This window comes from Pristiophorus japonicus, chromosome 18 (genome assembly GCF_044704955.1).
Source record: "Pristiophorus japonicus isolate sPriJap1 chromosome 18, sPriJap1.hap1, whole genome shotgun sequence".
NCBI lineage: Eukaryota > Metazoa > Chordata > Chondrichthyes > Pristiophoridae > Pristiophorus > Pristiophorus japonicus.
The window spans coordinates 82,885,972-82,909,540 of record NC_091994.1 but is presented as its reverse complement, the minus strand read 5'-3'; the positions used below and the strand labels follow the sequence as shown (position 1 = coordinate 82,909,540).

The 23,569-nt window shown below is 44.6% G+C and overlaps 1 protein-coding gene across 1 annotated transcript in view; it reads left to right on the top strand.

Annotated features, from left to right (window-relative positions):
* Positions 1-3,050: 3,050 nt before the first annotated feature.
* Positions 3,051-23,569, top strand: part of trim62.1 (tripartite motif containing 62, tandem duplicate 1) — a 118,020-nt gene continuing 97,501 nt past the window's right edge. The window contains exon 1 of the mRNA XM_070860179.1: positions 3,051-3,586. Coding sequence (XP_070716280.1) covers positions 3,182-3,586 — 405 coding nt within the window. The 5' untranslated portion in view covers positions 3,051-3,181. The remainder of the gene's footprint in view (positions 3,587-23,569) is intronic.

Genomic DNA, 23,569 nt, shown 5'->3' with positions numbered 1-23,569 from the left:
ATTGACTATTGCTGGGGTACGGTACCATTGTGGCCAGGATTTTAAAGAAAGAGCTTGCATTTATATAGCATCTTTCATGACTTCAGGAAGTCGCAAAGCACTTCCCAGCCAATTGAATATTTTTGAAATGTAGTCACTGTTGTAATGTAGGGAAATGTGACACCCAAAATGTGCACAGCTGAGGTCCCACAAACAGCAATGAAATAAATGACCAGATAATTTGGTTGAGGGATAAGTATTGGCTAAGATACTGGGAGAGCTCCTCTCCTCTTGCTCGAAGAGTGCTGTGGGATGTTTTACGTCCACCTGAAAGGCAGACGGTTTAATACCACATCCAAAAGACGGCACCTTCGACAGTGCAGCGCTCCCTCAGTATTGCACTGCAGCGTTAGCCTGGATTATGTCCTCATGTCTCTCAAGTGGGGCTTGAACCTACGATCTTCTGATTCAGAGGTGAGAGTGTTAGCAATGGGCCATTGGCTGACAGCAAAACCCAAGCTTGATGATACCCAACCATTATTTGCTGATTTATTTTGATTCTCTCCTAGTTTTTACAACCTTGGTGGTGTCCTACACTTAGAGCCTCGGCCAAAATAAGATAGGCTTGGGGTGCAAGATCTCTCCAACAATTTGCCCATGTGTTAGTCTCTGGTGGGTATTTGGTAACATTGAAGTGCCAGTTTATGGTGGCTATGGGATCACTAGAAGCTTTTCATGGTTAATGACCAATTATTAAGATGAACAACATAACTACTCCTGAGCTTAAAAAGCAGTCTTTATGATTTTAGGAGTGCGTCGCTGCTGAGCTCTATCCTCTATTCAAACAATTCCAACGTAGAGCCATTCAATAGCTGACAGAAGTGGGAACCCTGGTTAACTTTTCCAATCCCTAGTCCAAGGACATGGAGGCCAATTGCAGCACACTTTCTGCCACTCAGCACAGACTAGGGATTAAACCTCGGACCTTTTTTGTCTCTATGTCTCAGTAAGTCACTGCCTTTAACATGGTGTACAGCTCATTATCTGTTTTTATACATAGAAAAGCATTGGTCACTTTATATGGCAGGAAATCCTGTTAGGTAAACAAATTAAAGTTTATAGCTTTTAAAATGTGCCTCTTAAATAAGAAATATCACGAGGTTGTGTAATGAAATCCTATCCTCCAATCCTGGTCTCCTTTTGTGGACAATCAGCAGCATCTCTACCCCAGTAATTTAGGATGAACCAATTTAAATAGAATTTAAGTCAGGTTAGTTAGTGATCAAACTTAATAGTGCTCGACCAAGTCCCGCTCACCCATCACCCTTGTGCTCGCTGACCTACATTGGCTCCCAGTTAAGTAACACCTTGATTTCAAAATTCTCATCCTTGTTTTCAAATCAATCACCCCTCCCTATCGCTGTAATCTCCTTCAGCCTCACAACCTCCTGAGTGATCAGCGCTCCTCTAATTTTGTCCTCTTGAGCATCCCTGATTATAATCGTTCAACCATTGGTGGCCGTGCTTTGTTGCCTGGGCCCTAAGCTCTGGAATTTCCTGCCTAAACCTTTCCACCTTTATGCCTCTCTCTCCTCCTTTAAGACGCTCCTTAAAACCTACCTCTTTGACCAAGCTTTTGGTCACCTGCCCTAATTTCTCCTTATGTGGCTCGGTGTCAAATTTAAATTTTCTTCTCTCATAATAATCCCGTGAACTGCCTTGGGATGTTTCACTACATTATAGGTGCTATATAAATACAAGTTGTTGTTGTTGCTCTGGTCAGACTGCACGTTGAATATTGTGACCAGTATTGAAGTACTACGAGACTGATCTCTACTATCAGGTTCTGAGTTTTAATGCAATTTCTGAAGAAACTTGGGCTGTTCAGCCTCGAAAGGAAGCACCTGAGAGAATATATTATAGATTATTCAGGGAATGGAAAAAAATAAACACAGAATATTACCTAAAATTTAATTGTCAAGGGGACACAGATTCAAACTAGTAAACGGTCAATTTAGAACAGATATGAGGAAATTCTTCTTCAAACAAAGAGTGTTTGACATGTGGTCACAGTAATGTATGCACTTGAGAGTATGCTCACAGGTTTGTGGAGTTGTTGCATTGTGAGTGACTTAGCCAGTCACGTGATGTTCACAAGACTCAATAAAACTCCGGGCAGTTGGGTTTAGGGGATCCACGATGGTGGTGTGAGCCTAGTGGATGAACTGGTAATGTACAGTGTGATTGTTAAACCTTTGTTAATAAACCAACTTGTTCTTAATAGCAATGTGTTGCTATGAATTCTTAAACAAAGAACCCATGAAGCAAATACATTAGTCATCATTTTGGAATTGTTTTAAACATATAATGTGCCCCGTTACTCTCGTGTTCCCAGCTGCGTGTTTTTAAATCTATTTTGATGGTATTGAAATCTTTAAATAAAAGTTGGGTGTTAAAATTGGCCTCCGGGACACATCAATGATGTGTTGGGCTATGATGCCCTCACAGTTGAATTGCAAGCTAGGATCACGATGAAGAATGTCCCTTTGGTCTATGGAACCGGAGCATGGCCGACCCCTGCTGAGTTTTACTCCAATAAGAGTCACAAGAGACAAAGGCAGACAATTGGCAAAGATCATTTAAAAAGAGGGAAACCCTATCATGTTGTTCCTAAGGCTTCCCTGTGGGGGTATGGGGGAGAGGAGTGCAATAATTTGGGTGGTCGCACATTCACAACCCTCACGAGTTGAAGGATTTCCAGTCCCCTTTTTTTGATGTAGCGAATCCGATGGCAACATGAAATGTAACAATAACACAATCGGGCGCAACCACTTCCGCGGGAGGGGAGGGGACCGTCCCAAAACCTCACACATTCACCTTTGAAGCACATTTCAGTCGCCTGGAAAAGGACAGTTTTACCTGGTTGGGATAACAATTACAAGGTGAGTGAGAAGTATGGCAAGGGGATGAGCTGGTGATTCCGGTCTGTGCTGGGTTCCCCCCCTCTCTCCCCCTCTCCCAGGTGTGGGCTTTGGTGCAGTCCGCAGAAACACTTCCTGGAATGAAATGGATCAGCAGCAAAGGGCGATCGCAGAGAGCAAGTGACACCGGACCGGGGCAGCGAGGGAGGGGATCATCACTCGCAGGCGGATCTGATCGGCACCACGATCCCGCCAAACCTCCCACCCTTTTTTTGCTCTTCATGGCTTGCAGCCTCAAAGACGAGTTGCTGTGCTCCATCTGCCTGAGCATCTACCAGGACCCCGTCAGCTTCGGCTGCGAGCACTACTTCTGTAGGAAGTGCATCACGGAGCACTGGAACAGGCAGGACCACTGCTCCAGGGACTGCCCCGAGTGCAGGAGGTCCTTCAGGGACCCCTTGCTCTCCCCCAGCCTCAAGCTGTCCAACATCGTGGAGCGGTACAGCGCCTTTCCCTTGGATGCCATCCTGCAAGCCCAGAGGAACTCCTTCCCCTGCAAGGACCATGACAAAGTCAAGCTGTTCTGCCTCAACGACAAATGTCTGGTGTGCTTCTTTTGCGATGAGCCTGCCCTGCATGAACAGCACCATGTCACCAACATCGAGGAGTCATTCGAAGAAATCCAGGTAAATCTCAGTTATCCGGGTTTTTTTTCTCTCTTAAGAGCACAATCTTAAAGGGGCACTGACCTCAAGGCGATGTATATCACATGCAAGTGAAATGATTTTTTTGTAAAACAATGTGGTTTGTAAATGTTATTTGTATCACCTCGTTGTGCAATGTTTACTAAACAAAAGTCCTGGCCAACTGTCGGGGCACTTTTTAAAAACAAAGCCGACTTTGGTGGGCGAAAGTGTCAGCCATTCCCAGTGATCCACCAAGTGATCCCTGGTAATCTGATGCACTGAATTGGGGGCAAAATAACTGCCATAACCTAAAAATATCCTGTGTGAGGCAAATGTTTTACAGACAGGGCTTTAAAAATAAGTCTAACTGAGCATTTATAGATTCCAGGCAACTCCATATTTAAAGAAGCAATGTCTTCATGAAGAGTATCTAACAAACCCTCCTTCTCTTGATGGGAGGCGGGGTGAGGAAGATGTGTGAATCAGGCCAGTTAAAATACGACATGTGAGGACACGATAATCAGTTGCTATTAAGGGCTCCAAATCAACTTTTTGAGACATTTTTCATGAAGTGTGCATTCCTTCTAAATATTGTTTTAATTTCTGCAGAATTTCTGATCCCATTTTTTCAGAATTAGATCTTCCCCCCCCCCCCCCCCCCAACCTCCTCTCCAGGAAGTGCTGGTAACTTGCTGAGGAGCTGATTGTGAGTGAGGAGGGGGACATGGATGGAGACATCATCTGGTACCTCAGCCTGCTGGTCATTTTACAAGGCTGAATCTAGACTGAGAGTTTCAGGAAGCTATTTGAAATGGAGTCACTGCAGCTGAGCCCATTTTCGTTCTCATCCCACATCCATGTCCATGTACTTCCAGCAGGAATCGCTGGATCCTAACTAGGGAACTGTGGTGAATTTCCGTTCCCTACTCCAGGGGCGCTGAAGCTAATTGTGGCACGTCAGCATTTTATATAGCTCCTTTCAAGACCTGAGGATGTCCGAAAGCATTTTATAACCAACAAAGTACTTTTTTTGAAGTGTAATCATTGTTGTAGCGTAGAAAATGTGGCAGGCATTTGTGGACAGAAAGGTCCCACACACGGCATCAAACAGCAAACCAGACTATCTGTTTTTAGTTGTTGGTTGAGGGATAAATATTGGCCAGGACACCGGGAAGAACTCCCCTGCTCTTTTTCAAAATAATGCCATGGGATCTTTTGCATTCACCTGAGAGGGCAGTCGGGAACTCGGTTTAACATCTCATCCGAAAGGCGACACCTCCGACTGTGTAGCACTCAATCAGTTTCAGCATCAATTTTGTACTCAAATCTCTGGAGTGGGGCTTGAACCCACAACCTTCTGACTCCGAGGCAAATGCACTATCATTAGGCTTCGGCTGACACATCAGCTAACTCAGCACACCGGGAATGGAGCTGAGAAACCGCTGGGCTTTCTGGTTCAGTTATACACTGCCTCGTTCCCCATTCACTTACATTTCCTGATCCTATTTTCCATTGTTAACAAATTGATTCATTAAATAAAATAAAGTAAAGGTTATCAGCTGCTGATCTCAACTAATATATTTACACTAATCCCATCAAAGTTGTTAATTCTTGGTAGATGGTCAGTAACGTGGAAAGACTGGAGAAGCTGGGGTTGTTCTCCTGAGAGCGGAGAAGGTTGAGAGGAGATTTGATAGAGGTGTTCAAAATTGTGATGGGTCTAGACAGAGTAGATAGAGAGAAACTGTTCCCACTGGTGGAAGCTTCGAGAACCAGAGGTCACAGATTGAAGGTGATTGGCAGAAGGACGTGAGGAAAAATTTTTTTTACGCTGCAAGTGGTTAGGATGTGGAATGCATTGCCTGAAAGGGCGGTGGAGGCCGACTCAATCGTGGCTTTTAAAAGGGAATTGGATAAGTATCTGAAGGAAAAAAAATTGCAGGGCTACGGGGAAAGGGCGGGAGAGTGAGACTTGCTGAGGCGTTCTTGCCGAGAGCTGACACGAGCTTGACGGGCCAAATGATGTCCTTCTGTGCTGTAACCATTCTGTGATTCTATGATAAGATGCGGTTGTGTTGTCAGTGAGGTGGAATGTACTGCCTGTTTGTACCTGCAGTGGATGGCACCAAAAAAAATCTAATGTAGAATTTCACTCCCCCTTCATATCTCATAACAAATATGATCAAAGTACATCAAGTATTTTGGATTTACAGATAAATATACAAGGAATAGAATCGTTCAGCAGGAGGCCATTCTGCCTGTGCCAGCTCTTTTGAAATAGCTATCCAATTAGTCGCACTCACCTGCTCTTTCCCCATTGCCCTGTAGTTTTTTCCTTTTCAAATATATATCCAATTTCCTTCTGAAAGTCACTATTGAATCTCCTTCCACCACCCTTTCAGGCAGTGTATTCCGGATCCTAACCACACGCTATGTAAAAATAAGTACATTCTCCTCATTCCCCCCTCTGGTTCTCTTGCCAAATATCTTAAATCTATATCCTCTGGTTACCAATCAGCTGCCAGTGGAAACAGTTTTTCCTTGTCTGCTTTATCAAAACCCCTCATAACAGGGTAACAAAAGACCATCAGGCTCATCGATGCTCAGCATACCGTTAAAGAGTGCAACCTCAGAGAGTGTCAGCTGTGTCTCAGTGGGTAGCACACTCGCCTCTGAGTCAGAAGGTTGTGGGTTCAGGTCCCACTCCAGGGACTTGAGCACATAAATCTAGGCTGACCCTCCCGTGCAGTACTGAGGGAGTGCTGTACTGTCGGAGGTGCCATCTTTTGGATGAGACATTAAACCGATGCCCCGTCTGCTCTCTCAGGTGCATTTAAAAGATCCCATGGCACTATTTCAAAGAAGAGCAGGGGAGTTTTCCCGAGTGTCCTGGCCAATATCTATCCCTCAATCAACATAACTAAAAACAGATTATCTGGTTGTTGTCACAGTGCTGTTTGTGGGAGCTTGCTGTGCACAAAATTGGCTGCTGTGTTTCCCACATTACAACAGTGACTACACTCCAAAAGTACTTAATTGGCTGTAAAGCGTTTTAAGACGTCCGGTGGTCATGAAAGGCGCTATATAAATCCAAGTCTTCTTCTTCTGCACCACCCTCTCCAGCTTCTGTGTGTGAGCTTCCCTCTTGTTCTATATGCTTTCTAAAGCTTGTCGTCTTCTTTCGTATGGTAGTAGCAAATCAAATATCAATATCTAAGTTGAATATCCAGACCAAAGCTTCTGGTGTAACAGCGTGGATATCCCACAGGCTGCCTGAGAATTCCCTCTGAGGGCAGTGCTCAGTGATGTGCCCCAGGGTCTGATTAGGAGCTCCGCAGTCGCATGATGGTTCCATCTATGGAGAAGGTGGCAGCATCGACCGTGACCGGTTCTGAGGCAGTTGATGATTGTCCGCTGTTTGCGAGGAAGGTTTGATCCTTCAGATTGTACTGTGGGGTCCTCCCATAAGGAATCCATTCCGTATGTCGCAGTTCTTCCAAGCATTTTGTCATCGGTCATCAAGACTGAGGGACGATTGCGTTGTAGCTCGGGTATCTGTTCACTATATTGCTTAGCACATTTCTCCCCACCACACACATTTTTCTCCCTCCTACGCTTTTTGAAGATCCTGACTCGTGTTGGGGTCCAGTTCCATAGGTGCCAGCCGCTCTTTATCTCATCCAATTATCCATCCTTCATGTGCCAGCCTAAGGTGGTGAGTGCTGGCAGACCATATGATAACGGGAAGCATCACAGCCAAGCTTGAACCTCTTTGCAGACTATGAATGGAGCTGTGGTTATTGATCAGGAGAGGATATCCTGGCTATTTCCTCCCCTAATTAGCTCGGAGCTGTCGAATTCCAAGATAGTGTTCTGATTACTGCCTTTGATGGAGATCTGTATGCCCCAGTTCCACACTGGATAGCAGTATGCCAACTGAGCCATACGGGGAATATTCCCCCTCCTATTTTGCAGCAAATATCATAACAGTGTAACAAATTTCTTGTATTCAGATGGTTAATGTACGTGACCTTTACTCTTGTTTAAAAAAAATGGTTTTAACCAAACTTGCGAATGACCACCGGACTGTGAGGGACTGCCTAATACTAGTATGTGCAGTGTTATCCTTCATTGCCTGTTTTGCCTCTAATGCCAACTGTATCAACTGAGGTGACCCTGTAATGTAAAGGACCCAGTAGTCATGCTGTCTTAAATAAAGCCCTCCTATGAAAGGGCTTTCATTAGCTGCCTCTGAAGGAAAATGCAACTCGTGGCAAAGATAAGCTTTTCTTGTCAGAGGCACTTGCCGTGGGATGTGCCATCCCAGATCTGGCCACGTGCAGGCTGAGGATCCAGCACAACCATGCAGACCAGGAATGCATTTCTACCATTGCTGACCCACAGAGACCTCCGCCTCCATCCTGATGATGACAATGGTTATTGTACTGTGTGCGCCTGTGAGCATGCTCACAGGTTTGTGGAGCTGTTGAGTCGGGAGTGGCTTAGCCAGTCACATGATGTTCATAAGACTCAATAAAACCCCAGCCAGTTGGGTTTGGGGGATCCAGAATGAGGCAGGTGGTTGTGAGCCTGGTGGATGAACTGTAATGTGTAGTGTGATTGTTAAACCTTTTGCTAATAAACCAACCAGTTCCTAAAAGCATTGTGTTGCTTTGAACTCTTAAGCAAAGAACCCTTAAAGCAAATACATTACAGAATTATAACCCAGCAAGTGTAAACACCTCGCGGAGAGGAGATATGGGAGGGGGGGGGGAGAGATAAAAGGAGAAAAAATTTACACAAAAATATCTCAACTTGGGTCGGTGTGTTCCAGGAACACTGTAAATTAAGATGCTTTCTCTGGTTGGGCACGGTTTTTTGGTAAATCGTCTTTAAATAAATGTTTACAGGAACAATTTTGGTGCCTTTATGTTACAGAAGAACTGCATGTTTTGAGGGCAGAATAGTGTTGACATTTTGACATAACTGTTGGTCTGTATGTGTGGATTGATTCTAGCTGTTAACAAAACTGGAGGTTGGTCCTGTGAGACCTCTCTGACGATCTTTCAAGTCCTTTTTAAAAAAAAAAATCTGGATGTGCTTTATTGTCAGTGCTTCACTGCTGGTTCAATGCCCTCTGTTATATTTATTAGGGATGGAGGATGAAGCTTTATAATTTCTCTGAGAAAGCCATAAACTGACAGTTCTTTTTCTTCTTTTTAATTGCTCCTCACTTGCAACAAAGTGCGACACTAAAGCAACTGTGCGTGCCTATCTGTAGATTAAAGAAAGACTTTCAGCCTTATCACATCTCTCAAACAGCTCAAAGTGCTTTACATACGAAGCACTTTGCAGTGCAGTGGACTGTTTTGTAGGCTGTGGGCTCCGGCTCCACTCTAGGGTTTGAGCACATCGTCTGGCATACTGAGGGAGTGCTACATTGTTGCCGATGCTAGCCTTCACATGAGACGTTAAACCGAGGCCCTGTCTGCTTGTTAAAGTAGGTTTAAAGTGGATTGTTCAGAGTGGATCCCACTCCCGAGACTTGAGCACATAAATCTAGGCTGACACTCCAGCGCAGTGCTAAGGGAGTGCTGCACTGTCGGAGGTGCCGACTTTCAGATGAGACATTAAACCGAGGTCCCATCTGCTCTCTCAGGTGGATGTAAAAGATCCCATGGCACTATTTTGAAGAAGAGGAAGAGAGTTATCCCCGGTGTCCTGGCCAATATTTTTCCCTCAATCAACATAACAAAACCAGTTTATCTGGTCATTATCACATTGCCGTTTTTGTGGGAGCTTGCTGTACGCAGATTGGCTGCCGCGTTTCCCACATTACAACAGTGACTACACTCAAAAAGTACTTAATTGGCTGTAAAGTGCATTGAGATGTCCGGTGGTCATGAAAGGTGCTATATAAATGTAAGTTTTTTCTTTATGTTAAAGATCCACTCGCATTATTGGAAGAGCAGGGAGATTTTCCTGGTGTCCTGGCCAATATTCCTCCCTCAGCTAACACCACTAAAAACAGATTAGTGAAATCTTGCTGTGCACTGCTGGGCTATGCAGGAAGGATCAGAGAGGCTGTGTGGCTCACGACTACAGCAGGTGCCATTTTAATATGGATAAAAGTAATTTTTTTTACAAAAGGCGATGTTTAATGGTGGAGATTTTGGTGCAGAATATCCGCGTCTTTACCATATGCTGAGGCTGCGCTGCCAAAACTGCAGTGAGGCCACAGGATCTGGAAGAGCTCGGCGTGTGTGTGTGTGTGTGGGAGGGAGGGAGGGGGAGAACTCGCTTGCTCAGCAGGATTGTGTTTGTTTAATTTCCCCCCCCCCCTCTCCCACCCCCTGCACAGGCTGTGTTTAATCCTGAATGTTTTTCTGTGAAACCAGCAGGGGTTTGGAATGAACCCTCGTTCCTTCTTGTGCACAGTACCGGGAGAGCTGACAGTGACAGGAGCAGGATACACCTCAATCTTTCATTTTTCCTCTAATTATTTATTTCCAATTTTCTCTGCCCCTCTCCTGAAACCACTCAATCTTGCTTGGGTACGGTTCCACAGGCACCCACAGACTCTGTTACCTCGGCCAAATGGCCATATGTGAACCGTGGAAATGACTGTTGACTATTCAACTGTGTATGGCACCACTGCCAAGCCGAGGAGAGGTTACACAAATTAGGATTGTATTCCCTAGAATTTAGAAGGTTAAGGGGTGATCTGATCGAAGTTTTCAAGATATTAAAGGGAACACATAGGGTAGGGAACAGATACCACTGGATGGGGATTCGAGCTCGACCTTTCAGGAGTGAAATTAGGAGACATTTCTACACACAAAGGGTGGTAGAAGTTTGGGACGTTCTTCTGCAAATGGCAATTGATGCTAAATCAATTATTAATTTTAAATCGGAGATTGATAGCTTTCTGTTAACCAAAGGTATGAAGGAATATGGGCCAAAGATGGGTATATGGAGTTAGGTCACAGATAAGCCTGGATTTCATTGAATGGCGGAGCAGGCTCAAGGGGCTGAATGACCAACTCCTGTTCCTATGTTCTCACCAAAAGACCACAGGGTCTCATTTTGTACCAGTGAGAACAAACTGGCTGCCAACATAAATGTACTGCTTCTCTGTAGAGCGACGGAATTGAGGGATATGGGGAGAAAATGAAGAAAAAAACTTGCATTTATATAGCATCTTGTCACACACTGAGGCTGTTTCTTGGAACTTAATCGACAGGCTACTTTTAAAGTACAGTCACTTATGTAAGCAAATGCAGCAGCCAATTTGTCCACAGCAAGGTACCTGGAGCAAGGGGTGAATGAGTGATCAGTTAACATGTGTTTTGGGGGTGTTGCGGGATGAATGTCGGCCAGGACGCCAGGAAAACTCCCTGGTCTTGTTCAAAAGAGCCATAAGAGTCTTTTACATCCACCCGAACAGGCAGTTTAACGTCTCATCCGAAAGATGGGCTCTCTGATGATGCAACACTCCCTCAGGACCAATGTTCCCTTTAAGCTGCACGGCTGCACAGTGTTCTGGAGGTTCCGCGCTGCCAGTGAGTTGACTTTTAAATTGAAAAAACGCGCATGCGCAGAATTTCGAATGGGCCGCGCATCCCTTTAAAGTGGCTGCGCGGACCAAAAGCAAAATTGAAGGGAACATTGGTCAGTACTGCACTGAAGTGTCAGCATAAGCTGTGTGCTCAAGTCTATAACCGGAGTTAATCACTGGGAATATTGATTAGGTCTAACGCCCTAGTCCTGTTCTGAAAGATTCTCGTGTTTTCTCTGGTGAAAGTGCCTATTTTTAAATGTAATGCCATTGTTAGATAAATTAAAATTTGATTGGAAAACCCAGCTGTGATGCTGAGAGAACAACTGCCACTGTGTTGTTATATTTTCAAAAGAATGTGGTTTAGAAAAAGAGCTGTAATTAAAATTGAGGTAGCCAGCTGACATCCATAAACCATGAGAGTGCAGCTTGAGTGATATAATGGCTTCTTTGCGACCCCCCGATTAAATTAGGGCCTTGTCTCCAGCACTCAGGCAGACATTCCCCTGTGTGTTCTGTGTCAGACACAGTGCACCAAGTATTAAATTACTAAATGAGAAGCATTCACCCGGATGGGAAAGTGATTATACAAATTGCTGTTGAAATATTATTTTGTGAAGGAAGTGTTTGGTTTTGTTGGGGCTTTTTTCTCCTCTCCTCTCCTGACGGAGGTATTTTGGTTTTATAGGTGATAGCTTCCCTCTGATACCTCACCCACTAATCTTCGTGGGTGCATCTAAGACGGGAAAGCTATTGTGCCATGGGCTGTGTGGCCCAGTCTGACCGTGTCCTCATCCAGTATTTTCTGCACCATTTACAGCGGTGGTTCACTGGATAGAGATTGGCAGTGGGGACCAGAGCGACAATTCCTGGGCCAGAGAGGGCAAAGTGAGAGCTGCTGGAAATCTGAGTGTCGGGTGAGGACAGGGTCAGAGTTAGCGCTGATGCTGCTGATGATGAGGGGATACTCTCTGTCGAGACTGGCACCCGAAGAATGGCTTGTGTGTGAGGCACTGGTGAGTTACTGACACCGGTGGGGCCTTTACGCAAGCAGGCATCACTGCTGTCAGCAGAGGAGAAGAATTTGGAAGAAACAAAATGGACAAAATGTAGTGAATAGCCTTGCCATTATGTCACTAACTCTGTTCTGTTTGCAAATCTGGCTCCCTTGTAGCACTGGGACTGCATCTCCAGTGCAATGGAGCTGGGGTAATGCTCTGCAGGGAGAGCATAAGAACATAAGGATCAGGAGCAGGAGTTGGCCATTTGGCCCCTCGAGCCTGCTCAGCCATTCAGTGAGATCATGGCTGATCTTCTACCTCAACTCCACTTTCCTGCACTATCCCCATATCCCTTGATTCCCTTAATATCCAAAAATCTATCGATCTATCGAACATACTCAATGACTGAGCATCCATAGTCCTCTGGGGTAGAGAATTCCAAAGATTCACCATCCTCTAAGTGAAGAAATTTCTCTTCATCTCAGTCCTAAATGGCCGACCCCTTATTCTGAGACTGTGACCTCTGGTTCTAGACTTCCCAGCCAGGGAAAGCATCCTCCCTGCATCCACCCTGTCAAGCCCTGTAAGAATTTTGTATGTTTCAATGAGATCACCTCTCATTCTTCTAAACTCTAGCGAATATAGGCCTAGTCTACTCAATCTCTCCTCATAGGACAATCCCCCATCCCAGGAATCAGACTGGTTGCACTCCTATGGCAAGTATATCCTTCCTTGGGTAAGGAGACCAGAACTGTACACAACTCCAGGTGAGGTCTCACTAGGGCTCTATATAATTGCACTAAGACATCTTTACTCTTATACTCAAATCCTCTTGTAATAAAGGCAATTTGGTTTCTCAATTGCTTGCTGTACCTGCACATTAACTTTCAGTGATTCAAGGGCACCTGGGAGAAATTTAGAATTCATCAGAGGAGGACAAAGGGTTTAATTAGGATATGTAGAATATGAGAATAAGCTTGCAGGGAACATAAAAACTGACTGCAAAAGCTTCTACAGATACGTGAAGAGAAAAAGATTGGTGAAGACACATGTATGTCCCTTACAGTCAGAATCAGGTGAATTTATGATGGGGAACAAAGAAATGGCAGACCAATTGAACAATTACTTTGGTTCTGTCTTCAATAAGGAAGACACAAATAACCTTTCGGAAATACTAGGGGACCGAGGGTCTAGCGAGAAGGAGGAACTAAAGGAAATCCTTATTAGTCAGCAAGTGTTAGGAAAATTGATGGGATTGAAGGCCGATAAATCCCCAGGGCCTGATAGTCTACATCCTAGAGTACTTAAGGAAGTGGTCCTAGAAATAGTAGATGCATTGGTGGTCATTTTCCAACATTCTATAGACTCTGGATCAGTTCCTATGGACTGGAGGGTAGCTAATGTAACCCCACTTTTTAAAAAAGGAGGGAGAGAGAGAACAGGGAATTATAGACCGGTCAGCCTAACATCGGTGGTGGGGAAAATGTTGGAATCAATTATTAAAGATGTAATAGCAGCGCATTTGGAAAGCAGTGACAGGATTGGTCCAAGTCAGCATGGATTTTTGAAAGGGAAATCATGCTTGACAAATCTTCTAGAATTTTTTAAGGATGTAACTAGTAGAATGGACAAGGGGGAGCCAGTGGATGTGGTGTATTTAGACTTTCAAAAGGCTTTTGACAAGGTCCCACACGAGATTAGTGTGCAAAATTAAAGCACATGGTATTGGGGGTAATGCATTGACGTGGATAGAGAACTGGTTGGCAGACAGGAAGCAAAGAGTGGGAATAAACGGGTCCTTTTCAGAAGTGACTAGTGGGGTACCGCAAGGTTCAGTGCTGGGACCCCAGCTATTTACAATATACATTAATGATTTAGACAAAGTAATTGAATGTAATATCTCCAAGTTTGCAGCTGACACTAAGCTGGGTGGCGGTGTGAACTGTGAGGAGGATGCTAGGAGGCTGCAGGGTGACTTGGACAGGTTAGGTGAGTGGGCAAATGCATGGCAGATGCGGTATAATGTGGATAAATGTGAAGTTATCCACTTTGGTGGTAAAAACAGGAAGGCAGATTATTATCCGAATGTGACAGATTAGTAAAAGGAGAGGTGCAACGAGACCTGGGTGTCATGATACATCAGTCATTGAAAATTGGCATGCAGGTACAGCAGGCAGTAAAGAAGGAAAATGGCATGTTGGCTTTCATAGCAAGAGGATTTGAGTATAGGAGCAGGGAGGTCTTACTGCAGTTGTACAGGGCCTTGGTGAGGTCACACCTTGAATATTGTGTACAGTTTTGGTCTCCTAATCTGAGGAAGGACATTCTTGCTATTGAGGGAGTGCAGCGAAGGTTCACCAGACTGATACCCGGGATGACAGGACTAACATATGAAGAAAGACTGGATCGACTAGACTTATATTCAATTGAATTTAGAAGAATGAGAGGGGATCTCATAGAAACATATAAAATTCTGACGGTTTAGACAGGTTAGATGCAGGAAGAATGTTCCCGATGTTGGGGAAGTCCAGAATCAGGGGTCACAGTCTAAGGATCAGTGGTAAGACATTTAGGACCGAGATGAGGAGAAACGTCTTCACTCAGAGAGTTGTGAGCATGTGGAATTCTCTACCACAGAAAGTTGTTGAGGCCAGTTCGTTAGATATATTCAAAAGGGAGTTAGATATGGTCCTTATGGCTGAAGGGATCAAGGGGTACGGAGAGAAAGCAGGAATGGGGTACTGAAGTGCATGGTCAGCCATGATCATATTGAATGGCGGTGCAGGCTCAAAGGGCTGAATGGCCTACTCGTGCACCTATTTTCTATGTTTCTTGATACCAACATTTCCCAATCTCTCCAATTTAAAAAATACTCTGTGAAATTGCCCCTTTGCGCAGGGCCTGTCAGGGCCGGTGGCTGGCAGTAGGGGTGCACTAAAGGGTTCTTTCCCAGGCGCTGCGCACAGAGCGCTCCCCCAGAATTGCCCCCGGGGGCCGGTAGGTGAAAACAGGTTTGCATTGCACCACGGCGATGAACTTTTATCGCCTCGTGCCGACCCCTTTGCGCCCTGAGTGGGGCGATGCCGCCGACAGCTTCTCGGGGCGAGGGGCGAGAAGCTGTGGCTGTGGCGCCCCGGCCACCCTTAAAGGGGAGGTGGCAGCGTGGCGGCCGCCATCTTTTTTGTGTCGGCCGACTTTTCAGACGGCCCAACAATGGTGGCAGCTTGTTCGGCCGGGCCGCTGGCCAGGCTGGCGCCCTCTCTGGTAGCCCAGTGCGAGACACTAAAGGAGCTGCTCAGATCGCAACTTCCCTCCCCTGTAAGAGAAGTGAAGAGATGTTGCGACGTGGTGATATGATGTGGTGCATCAGCCCCCGACACACTGATGTGAGTAACGCTGAACATTGTGCGCCACGATTGCCGCGTGAGCGCCCCAGGAGCACCGATAGAAGGCACGGATACTGCCCAACATTTTTTTTCCCAAAAGATGGCAAATACGCATTTCCCGCGCCAGCGCTAACCCAAACATTAATTCGAATTATGCGCTGCAAATCCAGCACGGGGCAGCTTTGGCCCCTTTGTTTATCTATTTTTTCTACCAAAGTGGATAACTTCACATTTCTCCACATTATATTCCATTTGCCATGTTCTTGCCCACTCACTTACCCTGTCTATATCCCCTTGAAGTCTCTTTGCATCCTCCTCACAACTTACATTCCCGCCTAGCTTTGTATCATCAGCAAACTTGGATATATTACATTTGGTCCCCTCACCCAAATCATTGAGATAGATGTTGAACAGCTGGGGCCAAGCACTGATCCTTGCGGTACCCGACTAGTTACAGTCTGCCAACCTGAAAATGACCCGTTTATTCCTACTCTCTGTTTTCTGTCCGTTAACCAATCTTCAATCCATGCTGGTATATTACCCCCAATCCCATGAGCCCTAATTTTGTTTAATAACCTCTTGTGTGGCACCTTATCGATTGCCTTCTGAAAACCCAAATACACCACATCCACTGGTTCCCCCTTATCCATTCTGCGAGTGACAACCTCAAAAAACTGTTAATAGATTTGTCAAACATGATTTCCCTTTCATAAATCCGGGTTGACTATGACCAATCCTATTATTATTTTCTAAGTGCCCTTTGACCATGTTCTTAATAATAGATTCTAGCATTTTCCCTACTACTGATGCCAGTCTAACTGGCCTGTAGTTCCCCATTTTCTCTCTTCCTCCTTTCTTAGATGGATGTGTTTATTTGTACTGTAAAAATGGCTGCCCTTGTCTCTGATAGGCCCCCGTGGAGGATAAGCCACACCCTGAAGTTTCTCTGGAATGTGTAACTGGAACCGCCTGGCCCAAGTTTTCACTGACTTCACAAATTGTAACTCGATCCACTTTGACTTCCAGAAACCAGAGGTTAGGTCTCCCTAGAAGCCACCAGGTGCCAGCCGAACTCTTGTACCCCAGCGTAAGTGCGTCCCTCCCCCCCCGGCCGAAGTCCCTTGTCCCAGCGCAAGTGCATGACTCCCCTCCCCCCGCCATAGATGGGGTATTGTGTGCGGATTGTTAACAGGTTTATTGGGTATGAAGTCAATAGTGACAGTGTTGTGACTTCTGCATTGGAAGGACTTCTCTCCCCTCCGATCCCCCCCCCCCCGTCTCTCTCTACCACCCCCCACGCCCCCCCCCCCTAGGTTCTCTCTCCCCTCCAGGCTCTCTCTCTCCCTCCCCCCTAAGCGCTCTCTCCCCTCCAGGCTCCCTCTTCCTTAGTCTCTCTCCCCTCCAGGCTCTCTCTCTCCCTCCCCCACCCCCACCCCCAAGTTCTCTTTCTCCCTCAGTCTCTCTCCCCTCCAGGCTCTCTCCCTCCACCCCCCCCCCCCCCCCCCCCTAAGCTCTCTCCCCCAGCCTCTCTCCCCTCCAGGCTGGCTCTCTCTCTCTCTCTCTCTCTCTCTCTCTCTCTCTCTCTCTCCCCCTCCCTCCCTCCCTCCCCCACTCCCATCCCCAAGCTCTCTCCCTCCCTCAGTCTCTCTTCCCCTCCAGGCTCTCTCCATCCCCCCCCCCCCCTTAAACTCTCTCTCTCTCTCTCTCTCTCTCTCTCTCTCCTCTCCAGGCTCTCTCTCATTCCCTTTCTTAAATAGTGGGGTTACATTTTCTACCTTCCAATCCATGGGAACCTTTCTGGAATCTATGGAATTTTGGAAGATGACAACCACTGCCTCTATAACCACCTCTTTCAAAACCATAGGATATTGGCCATCAGGTCCAGGGGATTTATCAGCTTTCAGTCCCATTAATTTCTCCAGTACAATTTTTTTACTAATACTAATTTCTTTCAGTTGCTCATTCTTGCTCGAACCTTTCTTCTTCACTATTTCCGGGAGGTTTTATACGTCTTCTTCCATGAAGACAGAGACAAAGGAAATTGTTTAATTTTTCTGTCTTTTCTTTATTTCCCATTATAATTTCTCCTGACTCATCCTGCAAGGGACCCACATTTACATTCACTAATCTTTTTATTTTTACATACCCATTGAAGCTTTTACAGTCTGTTTTTATGTCTGTCGCTAGTTTACTCTCATTCTATTTTATCTTTCTTTATCAATTTCTTGGTCTTCCTTTTGCTGAATTCTAAAATCCTCCCAATCCCAGGCTTACTGCTCTTTTTGGCAACATTATAAGCCTCTTCCTTTGATCTAATACTAGCTTTAACTTCTCTTGTTAGTCACGGTTGGACCACTTTTCCTGTGGAGTTTTTGTGCCTCAAAGGAATGTATATTTGTTGTAAATTATGGATTAATTCTTGAAATACTATCCATTGCTTGTCTACTGTAATACCTTTTGATGTTGTTTCCCAATCTACCTTGGCCAACTCGCTCCTCATACCTATGTAGTTTCTTTAGTTTAGATTTAAGACCCTTGTCACCTCTCTCTCCCTGTGAGTGGTCTCTGTAATGAGGAGATAGAACACAGTAAGAAACCCTACTTGTTATTGCTTTGGATCGCTACAAGACTTGATTTGGCATATCGGAATACCCTATATACATGAAGAGCACTATCACTCGGATTTCAATAAGTGTAATGGTGGGCCTGTGACATTTTTGAACCAAGGAATGAAATTTATATAGAACCTTTCACGACCACCGGACATCTCAAAGCACTTTACAGTCAATGAAGTACTTTTGGAGTGTAGTCACTGTTGTAATGTGGGAAACGCGGCAGTCAATTTGCACACAGCAAGCTCCCACAAACAGCAATGTGATAATGACCAGATCATCTGTTTTTGTTATGTTGATTTGAGGGATAAATATTGGCTGGGACACTGGGGTTAACTCCCCTGCTCTTCTTCGAAATAGTGGCAGGCGTTCTTTTACGTCCAGCTGAGGGGGAAAACAAGGCCTCGGTTGAACATCTTATCTGAAAGACGGGACCCCCGTCAGTGTAGCACTCCCTCAGCACTGCACTGTAGTGTCAGCCTAGATTTATGTGCTCTAGTCGCTGGAGTGGGACTTGAACCCACAACCTTCTGTCTCAGAGCCAAGTGTGCTGCCCACTGAGCCACAGCTGACACTAGAACTGTGATAAACACCCAGCTGTACAATTATAAATCAAAAAGAGATATATTGCAGATGCTTGAAATCTGAAATATAAAACAGGAAATGCTAGAATTACTTGTAGGAACATGGGTACAGGTGTAGGCCGTTCAGCTCCTTGAGCCTGTGTCGCCATTCAATGAGATCATTGCTGTTCTATAGCTCGACTTCTTTACCCGCTTTATCCCTTGATACCCTTGCCTAATACAAAATCTGTCGATCGCAGGCTTGCAATCAGCAGGTCAGGCAGCATCTGTGGAGACAGGAAGGGTGGGCAAACGTTTCAGGCCAATGATATTTGTCAGGATAACAAGATGTTACACATGAACAGCTGATAACGATGAACAGAGCCAGGGAAAAAGAGGCTCGGGTAAAAAAAACAGAGGTCAGTGATTAGGTGGTGGACTGGAAATGATTAAGTGACAGAAGTGATGATGGTGTAAGAGAAAAAGAGGCAATAACGATAGAAATGAGAGAAACAAAAGATGTATCGGAGACCCAGAGGACATGTGAATGGTTACGGCAGAATAGCCAGAGGAGGAGGGAAACATGGAAAATCTGGCAAAGCGAAGAGGGCTTCAGCGGCCCAGGAGACGTGGCTGAAGAAAAAGGCAGATAGATTATAACTTCTGTTCTTCTAAACCATGGATGTATCTGGAGAGAGCAGTTTGAGCTGTATAACACTAGGGTGGAGTATGGTGGTTGCAAGTTACTGGCCATGGGAACAACTTGAGGTGATGAATTCCGAGTATTACACAACTGCGTTAAGTGTGATGTTTGCCCAATGTGTATTAGTATCAACACAACAAATAGCTCTTGTGACGGCCTTGATTCATCATTAATTATAAGTCATGGTGGTGGAGGTGGATTATAGGGTGCGAAAAGCATTGAGGTACCGATTATGAATTAGGATTCTTTCACTGTAATCAAACCAAACCCAACCACTGAAAGCCCCCAAATAATTCCAGTGTGAGTCTTTAGTTTAAAAGTGTGGTTGGCCTGATCTGTACACAAATTATTAACCAATCATTCATTATTTTAAAATACAATAAAACACATGTAGAAGCCTACTTACTACATAAAGGAAATGTCTACTCACTCACTCACTCACTCAGATGTTGGGGAAGTCCAGAACCAGGGGACACAGTCTAAGGATAAGGGGTAAGTCATTTAGGACTGAGATGAGGAGAAACTTATTCACTCAGAGAGTTGTTAACCTGTGAAAATCCCTACTGCAGAGAGTTGTTGATGCCAGTTCATTGGATATATTCACGAGGCAGATACATATGGCCCTTATGGTTAAAGGGATCAAGGGGTATGGAGAGAAAGCAGGAAAGGGGTACTGAGGTGAATGATCAGCCATGATCTTATTGAATGGTGGTGCAGGCTCGAAGGGCCGAATGGCCTACTCCTGCACCTATTTTCTATGTTTCTATGTTTCTAAGTACATATTATACAATCAAGTTAATCAAGTGTTATCCCTGATTATAATCGCTCAACCATTGGTGGCTGTGCCTTCTGTTGCCTCAGCCCCAAGCTCTGGAACTCCCTGCCTAAACCTCTCTGCCTCTCTACCTTTCTTTCCTCCTTCAAGACGCTTCTTAAAACATAGCTCTTTGACCAAGCTGCGCTAATTTCTATTTATGCGGTTCGGTGTCAAATTTTTAATCATAATACTGCTGTGAAGCGCCTTGGGACGTTTCACTACGTTAAAGGCGCTATATAAATACAAGTTGTTGCTGTTGAAGGGTTCAACATGAAATTGCTCTTAATAGGACTAAGGGTTTGTTTGTATTTTGTCTTTCCCTCTCTCTATCTCTGACCTCTCAGAACATTTTGAATTTTTACTTTAAAAATGTTGCATTCTGGTTTCATTATTTTTCTTGGATTCATACTCTTGAGTGGCATTTGGGTTTTCTGTACAGCACCACTTCTCCAAAAGTTACCTCACCGTTGCTCTGCTGCGTTGAAGCCCTTCTCTCCAGTTTACAGACACTCTCTCCTCCTCCAATCCCCCAGTTCTTGCATTCTTCTTCTATCTCTTCAATTCAACCTGGCCCTCTTCTTCCCCTCAAACTCGTTTAAACCTGTCACTCTTCACCTCGCAACCTCCCCAAAGCACTGCCCTTGGCTGCCTTCTAGCTCCCACCCTACAAAGTGGCTATCTCAGCTTCTCCCCTCCCAAAACATCACTTTTGCTGTCTTCACTCTTTTTTTCGTTTTACCTTTTTTCTTCCCTGTCCCAATCAGTGCTGACCCTGCCTAAGTCCTGCAACTAGTGAATGTGATTCAGCAGCTGAAATCATTTCGCGTAGCAGTGGGACTTGATGAGGTACAAAGTTGAGGCCAGAGGGACCTGCTCTGTGCTTATTATCATTCACAAATGTAAACTGGGCCCACAAGACTCTAACCCTCAAATTCAAATGTGAATGCATAGCAAGCATTCCAGGCTTGCATTATGAAGGACGGTCACTTGCACGAGGTACTGGAGGTGGCTGGGCTCCAGGCACGGGACACCAATGTGAGAAACTACCTTCAGGAGAGAAGGTTAGGGAGAAAAGGAAAACAGTGGTCTAACACAACCAGCCACAAGTCATCAGTAACCTGGAAACGGAAGTCAAATCGAACTGAAACTGCAGGTATTTAGTTGCTCTCCTTTCTCTCCTGCTGGTTGTTCCTGGGGTACAGTTGCAAGGTGTTGGTAGACCTCCCAACATCTCATTCAAATGTCCATTCTTCATGTCTGATCCTAGGCAGTGAGCTTCAGCAGGCTATCCTGTCATGATGAATATTATAGCCAAGCCCTATCTCTAATCTACATGTAGACTCGGCAAACCAAACTTAACAGTAAAAATGTGCAGTGCGAATTCATACAATGTATACAAGATAGTTTTCTAGATCAGTATGTTGAGGAACCAACTAGGGAGCAGACTATTTTAGATCTAGTATTGTGCAATGAGAAAGGGATAATTAATAACCGTACAGTAAAGGACTCCCTAGGGAAGAGTGACCATAATATGATTTAATTTTATATTAAGTTTGAAAGTGATTTAGTTAATTCCGAAACAGGGGTCATCAATCTAAACAAAGCAAACTACATCGGTATGAGGGCCAGTTGACTAAGGTAGATTGGGAAACTACATTAAAAGGTATGATGGTAGACAAGCAATGGCTAGCAATTAAAGAATGAATACATAATTTACAACAAATATACATTCCTTTAAGGCAGAAAAACCTCACAGGAAAAGTGGTCCAACTGTGGCTAACCAGAGAAGTTCAAGGTAGTACAGGTATTAGATCAAAGCAAGAGGCTTATAATGTTGCCAAAAAGAGCAGTATGCCTGGGGATTGGGAGGATTTTAGAATTCAATAAAGGAAGACCGAGAAATTGATAAAGAAAGAGAAAATAGAATATGGGAGAAAACTAGCGAGAGGCATAAAACAGACTGTAAAAGCTTCTGTAGGTATGTAAAAAGGAAAAGATTAGTGAAAGTAAATGTGGGGCCCTTACAGGATGAGACAGGAGAAATTATAATGGGGAATAAGGAAATGACAGAGAAATTAAACAAATACTTTGTGTCAGTCTTCACGGAAGAAGCCGCAAAAAACCTCCTGGAAATAGTGGAGAGCCAAAAGGGTCGAGCGAGAATGAGGAACTGAAAGAAATTAATATTAGTAAAAAAAATAGTACTGCAGAAATTAATGGGCCTGGAAGGTGATAAGTCCCCTGGACCTGATGGCCTACATCCTAGGGTTTTGAAAGAGGTGGCTATAGAGATAGTGGATGCATTGGCTATCATCTTCCAAAATTCCATAGATTCTAGAAAAGTTCCCGCGGATTGGAAGGTTGCAAATGTAACCCTGCTATTTAAGAAAGGAGAGAGAGAGAAAACGGTGAACTACAGACCAGCTAGCCTGACATCAGTAGTAGGGAAAATGTTAGAATCTATTATTAAGGATGTGGTAACAGGGCACTTAAAAAAATAATAATAGGATTGGGCAGAGTCAACACGGATTTATGAAAGAGAACTCATGTTTGACAAATCAGTTGGAGTTTTTTGAGGTTGTAACTAGCAGAATAAATAAGGTGGAGCCAGTGGATGTGGAGTATTTGGATTTTCAGAAGGCATTCGATAAGTTGCCACACAAGAGGTTATTAAACAAAATTACGGCTCATGGGATTTAGGTAATAATATACCAGCATGGATTGAGGATTGGTTAATGGACAGAAAACAGAGAGTAGGAATAAACAGGTAATTTTCCAGTTGGCAGACTAACCAGTTGGGTATCACAAGAACCAGTGCTTGGCCTCAATCTATATCAACAATTTGGATGAGGGGACCAAATGTAATATATCCAAGCTAGGTGGGAATGAAAGTTGTGAGGAGGATGCAAAGAAAGTTCAAGGGGATATAGACACGCTAAGTGAGTGGGCAGAAATATGGCAAATGGAATATAATGTGGAGAAATGTGAAGTTATCCACTTTGGTAGGAAAAATAGAAAAACAGAGTATTTTTTAAATGGTGAAAAATTGAGAAATGTTGGTGTTCAGGGGGTCCTGGGTGTCCTTATACACAAGTCAATGTCATGCAGGTACAATAGGCAATTAAGAAAGCAAATGGTATGTTGGCCTTTATTACAAGAGGATTTGAGTATAAGAGCTTACTGCAATTATCATCATCATCATAGGCAGTCCCTTGGAGTCGAGGAAGACTTGGTTCCACTCTAAAAGTGAGTTCTCAGGTGACTGAGGAGTCCAATGCAGGATCTATAGTCTCTGGCACAGGTGGGACAGACAGTGGTTGAAGGAAAGGATTGTCGGGAAGCC